This window comes from Rhodnius prolixus, unplaced genomic scaffold (genome assembly GCF_049639745.1).
Source record: "Rhodnius prolixus isolate KJV_2025 unplaced genomic scaffold, Rpr scaffold_13, whole genome shotgun sequence".
NCBI lineage: Eukaryota > Metazoa > Arthropoda > Insecta > Hemiptera > Reduviidae > Rhodnius > Rhodnius prolixus.
Genome location: NW_027411583.1, coordinates 11560822 through 11566821, shown reverse-complemented (window position 1 = coordinate 11566821; position 6000 = coordinate 11560822). Strand labels below are relative to the sequence as shown.

At 33.9% G+C, this 6000-nt stretch overlaps 1 protein-coding gene across 2 annotated transcripts in view; it reads right to left on the bottom strand.

The window, feature by feature from the left end:
- Positions 1-6000, bottom strand: part of LOC141447760 (calcineurin-binding protein cabin-1-like) — a 56553-nt gene continuing 50553 nt past the window's right edge. For both annotated transcript variants that reach the window (XM_074115559.1, XM_074115560.1), the window contains 6 exons: positions 5558-5633; positions 5266-5465; positions 4042-4205; positions 2767-2986; positions 1623-1838; positions 1-1536 (listed from right to left, as the gene is read on the bottom strand). In XM_074115559.1, coding sequence (XP_073971660.1) covers positions 88-1536; positions 1623-1838; positions 2767-2986; positions 4042-4205; positions 5266-5465; positions 5558-5633 — 2325 coding nt within the window. In that variant the 3' untranslated portion in view covers positions 1-87. The remainder of the gene's footprint in view (positions 1537-1622; positions 1839-2766; positions 2987-4041; positions 4206-5265; positions 5466-5557; positions 5634-6000) is intronic.

Sequence of the window (6000 nt, the reverse complement as noted above, 5' to 3'; positions counted from 1 at the left end):
TTTCTATTAAAAATAATTCCGTTTGATAAATGAGTCTCTCTCTCCCAGTTATGAATCCACAAAGTGATTCATATTTTTCAGCTAAAATCAATCATCCAGTACTATAACTTCAAATGGATCACTACCAGCTTTCTCTGTGGATTTCTCTTTACTCTTCAACGTCGTCTGTAATGTTGAAGAAGAAGAAGATTCTGATTTGTTTTTCGGATTACTTGTGGTTATGGTGATACTGCTGCCAAAATTTCTAATAGCATCCGCCACACTACTGTCTAAATTTGTAACTTTACTAAATAGTTTTAGTTTATCATCTAATTTCACTGGTTTACTACTACTTATTGTTGGGTTCTTACTGTAGGGTTCCATTTTTGTTGTACTCGGCGTTATTGTCAAAGATTCCAATAGAGTTTTTGGTGGTTGATTACGTGGTGGTGGATTCACCTGCGAATAACTGGCCTGTTTTGTCGGGCTTCTGTTTATGGTCAAACCGCCGGGTATGTTTACATCATTGTTATGGAGCACTGATTTACTACTAGTTTTTTCACTGCAGTTCTCGTTTAGTGATGTTTTCTTTGTATAATTCTGTGTACTAATCTTTTTAGCTGATAAGATCTTATGTTGCAGACTTGGTTCTTGTGATTTTGGCGAAGTAACAATCGCCGAGGTTGTAACAGATACTGGCAAAGATTTATCAAAACTACTACTACCGGCCAATAATGATTTCGAGGTAATTGACAATGATGGATTTATGACTGATACAGAGATTGGCAAAGTTTTCTTCACAGCTTGTGATGTACTGTTGGTTGATACAGGTATCTGTGTCACTGACAATGATTTCGTGGATAGTATGGATGATTTAAGCGATTGGTTGGTTGATTGTGGCGTTGTTGTTTGCAACAACGGACTGAAGAGTTGATTTGATGATCTTGATATGGAGGTTTGATTGTTCAACGGATGTGGAGGTAAATTCAATAATGGGGCTGATTTTCTCTGAGTACCACTCTTTTGTGACGTACTGGTACTGTTGTTTGACAATTTTGTAAGTGATTTGCTGGTAAATTTCGTAACAGAAACGGAAATTGGGTTCATATTTGATTTAGGTGTTATGTTAGAAGTAGAAGGGGAATTTGGTTTTATCGGTGTTATAGAAAGACTAGGTCTATCTTTTAGTATTGGCGGACTGACTTGTGATATTTCCGGTGTTTTTGTAGATGGTTGGCTAGCGGCAGTGGTTGTAACCGTTGTGGAAGGACTAGAAACCGAATACACAGAACTAAACTTATTTGGTGGTGCCAAAGGATTCGCCGGCGATGACATGGCCAACTGGCGGTTCAATTCAGCGTTTTGTAAAGTAAGCTGCCTTACCAATTCGTTCTGATACATTAACGCTGAAAACTGTGGCATGCTTAACAGCTGAGAGATGTCTGCTTGTCTGGGCGTTGGCATTCTTGGACCTACACTGGAATTTGGAGGACGTCCACGAGGTTTTCGTCCGGTTGTTGCTCCACGATTTCCACGTTGTCTGACTACAGTGTTTACCTAAGAAAGAAATCGTATGAGAATTAAATACCTTTCAACTTGAAAAATCTTGATAATAAAAACCGCCAATCAAAAATTTAGAATACCTCAGCCACACTGACGACTGGAGAGTGATTTTCTGTTAGATTTATTGTCTTTGTAGAGGAAGTTGTGGTGATGACGGAAGAGAAATTAATGGACGTACTTGATGACGAAGAAACGGTTACTAATTGCTGTTGTTGTAGTTGTTGCTGCTGCTTCTGCAGAGCGATCTCTTGTTGACAATATCGTATTGCAGCATCCAATACTGAGCCATTTTCGGTCTGGGCATAGTTTAAAAAAACATTGTTTGAGATCATTGTTAAGAGTGGATAGGGAATAAAGCCAATTCTACAGGAAGAGAAAGAAAAAAGGAATGTAACATTCAACATTTTTAAAGAGGGAAGGCCCAGTTTCTGGGAATTAGCTAGTCAACTCTCTTAGAAATCGCTTATTCACTCTCGAGATATAAACTCTGCGTCCGACGGTATGTCTATCAAGAAAACTGAGAGACGAGGTCCCTTTGTGAGTACTGCGAATAGCTCATTTCACGCTATTCCAATCAAGAATAAGCCATGAAATACGAGTTGTAAGAGTTAACGTATGAAGCAACTAGTTTTTAAACTGCAAAAAAAAAAGCAGTTAAAACAATATTTTTTTAAAATCGTGAAACTCGTGACTCTGCCTTCTCTGTACATTTCTCATCTGTTCTACGGCAAAAAATGTAGCAAAGGCACAACCACTAAAAGAAATCAGCACCAGTATAACAAAGGAAGCAATAATGATACGATATCCACATACTGCGACGAGGTTGAAGAAATCAAAAAAGCTTCTAAACGAATTTTTAATAAAATCCTAGCAATTATAAGGCAATTGTATTTTGTAAAATCTGCGGCAATTAAAAAATAATAATAATAATAATAAACAATTGTTTCTATTTCATTAAGAATTTACTTCTGCAAATTGATGCACAAGAGATTTCAAACTGAAGTGAGATTTTTAGTACGGTACTATCAATACAGAATGTAAAAAAGTTCACGTCATGTCATTGTTTTCATTTATTCCATAGTGTTGAAAATTTTTTGTCTACATTAATGTTATTTGGCATAGCCAATATTATATGCCTTTAATATTCCAGTATGTAATACGTACATACTGTACATATCATTAAAATATGTACATAAATAGCTTTACAACAAAAAATGTACTCACTTTTTTAGTATATTTGACGTAGATATCTGCTAAAATACAAGCAAACGTTGATTCACGTAAGTTATTTCTTGCAACTCTTTTATGTATGTAATAGACATCTATCAGGAATTCTTTCAATTTATCTCCAGACAATTCTTGCACTTTCCTACGAAGACATTGGGCACACAATACTGCTGCCTCTTTGCATAGTTCGTCTCGTTCGTTATCTCGTAAGTATTTTCTACAAAAAAAAGGAAGTACTATATAAAAGATTTCGAGATAAACAAAACGTTTTTTCTATAACTTTTCATTCAATTATATTATGTATTGAATAGTACTGAAGCCCTGAAGATGAGATTTAACAGTAAAAACTTTTAAAGATTGTCTAGAGAAATGTTAGCCAATGTCTGGCGCCTTATCAAAGTAGCCTCAACAATTTCCAGCAGTTACTACTTCCAAAAGATTATATCAGAGATGCTGCATTTCACTAACACATTTTTTTTTCTACACTTCACAGAGATAAAGACATCCAGTCGGCCTAGGTTGCTAATTTTTCTGATGAGATTTTTTGACGCAATTAAACCAATAAAAAAGCTTAGCGATGCACTTTATGGCTACGAAAGACAAAGTCTAGAATTGGAAAGGCACATTGTTGTCTTCTCCTATTAAAAGTGTTTTATTAAGATTCCACATGATAAAATCTAAAATTTCAAAAAGCGTCATAACAAAGAAGAATAAAAATAATTCTGCAGAAATGCTAGTTTTCGGAGATTTTAAACCGCCAAATTTTTTATATTGATTTTGGACGTTTTTTGAAGTTTTATAGATTCAAACTGCACTTTTATGTACCTTTTTTTAGTGCGGACAGTTTAAAATGTTGGACAGATTCAAATTTCCAGCCAAGAAAGCTAATTTTCTGTAAGGTAATTGGTTCAACGTTTCGAACACCTCTGATATAATCTTCAGCAACAGAAAATGAAGTTTTTTAAATTTATATTACATCACTATATAAATAAGAAAACAGTAACTGGTCATATACGGCTAAACTATGGTTTGGAATGAAGGTGTAATGGAAAGTGGAAGGTTTCCGCAGATTATAACCTTTTTCTTATCGTGACGTGAATAATTTCAATTTTAAATACATTGGCAGTTTCTAAATAAACGTCGAATCTTACTTAAGGAAAACTATATTTCTAGGCCTCAGCCAACTATTACATAATTTTTTTTTTAAACAAGACAAGGGCCAAACATTCAATTAATTATCAAGAAAAAAAATAGATGTTTATAATTGATTACTTGTCAGCTTCTGGAATCAATTTCAATTGAAGTGATAAATCTATCAACATCTTATAATCTTTAGTTTCTCGAAGGAAGTCAATTAATAAAAGTACACATCGTCCCATATGGGCGGCAAAACTTCCAGCTCGGTCGATTTCATGGCTTGGAATCCGCCATAAACCCTGGAAAAAGAAATAATTCTGAATCTATAATATAGAAAAATTAAAGAAATCTCTTATTTGTTTTGTTTATTTATTTATTTATTTTCAGGCAGGGCTTAGCTTCCATCTACCAAATTAGGTATCGTGGACGGAGGTAGTAGCAAGTTTTTCACTAAATGTTTTTTTCAAGAATTAAAAATGCTTTATAAGCTCTCACTCAGTCTGTGATGTTCAATAAAAAAAAGGGATACAAACCACACTAATAAATAAAAATTTAAGCCGGGCTTTGATACCAAGAATAAAAAGCTTCACAGTCTCTGCAGCAATTGTACAAGAATATTTAATGAGCATTCCTCAGAGTTTTCTATTATTACGATAGGAGTGTGTCAAAGAGGGGATATTTCGAGGAAATATTTATCCTGCTGATGAAATGTAAATAAAACAACTGATATTATGCTCAAAGGGCACAGAAAGCTGCAATAAATTAATTTTAATTACTTTGCCTTTACCTGTGACCTTGTTACGGGCGCAAAATCCAGAGAAACTCCAGAAGAATAATCTGGTCAGAGGAGTTCGGAAAAAAAAAAAATATAACTGTCAGCTTGGAAAAGACCCAAATGTTCGGTAATTTCCAAATCTGTCCGAACGGAGTATCAATATCTACATCCAAGGGTTTCCTTTACATTTTAAATATCTTGATGTTCAGTGATAAAATAGCAAAGAACTAACTAAATCAGAATAGAGCTTCTGCTTCTAATAAGGAACATGTAGAGTCCGTTATAGGAATTATTTGAAAAGGACAGCGTCAGTGATTTGGGCACTTGAACAGAATGGTTGAACCAATGCATCCTTTACGAGTGTTTGGGACAATGTTCTCAGGCAGAAGACGGAGAAGAAATAGGATAATTTGGGTAATAACTTGAAGATTATTGGAAATAAAGGTATGAGGTGTACTAATGCCAAAACAGAAGCTAAGATTATAGAGGAATTGAGAGCCTTCTGAAAATTCTCTTCACTTTAGCTCATTATTTATTATTTTAAGTGAATAAATAAAATAAAACATTTATAAAATAATACCTACATTGAAAAAATTTGAAGGTTTCCTGTCGTAAAACAATCCATTTTGTCCCAACAATATTTCTTGTACTCTTTCGTTATTTTTGTGCAATTTACTTTTAAAGAAAAAATGCGCTAAATGGTACAAAGTTTTGTAATGTTGGCTGAATCGTTTGGTACATAATTCTAATGCAGTTATACACTTTTTAGTCAACCAATCATGATCTTAAAAGCAAACAAAAAAAATAACATTGTTGCCAAATTAATAACAAAAAAAAATCGTATCTTATTATAAATTTAAAAAAAAAAAAAAATACCTTTTCTCCATTCTGAAGGTTCAACATCATCTCGCTTCAGTTTTTTCGACTGCGAGGCTTCCTCATCATTACTATCCTAAAATTAATAAAAATCGGGTTAGAAATTTCACGACTTTCTCTTACTAATATACTCCGTTTTTCCCAACTTAGAAGGTTTACTACAAAATGGGGAACTTAACGGTTCCCCACCATGGAATTAAAAAAAAAAGAGGTCAGAGATTCATGAAAAGTATGCAAAACATTCATCTGCAGCTGGTATTACTTTTTTTTTTGTAACTCAAAACGTGCAGGTTTTAAGAAAATCGACGTTTGAAGGAAAAACCGAAAAGAACGCCCAAGATAAATCTAATTTCCTACCTGAAAATTCAATAAAAACTTTGATTTATGTTCAAGTAAATCTCTTGGGACTGCTTTCTACAGAGCTTGCTTTATTTTAAATTAAT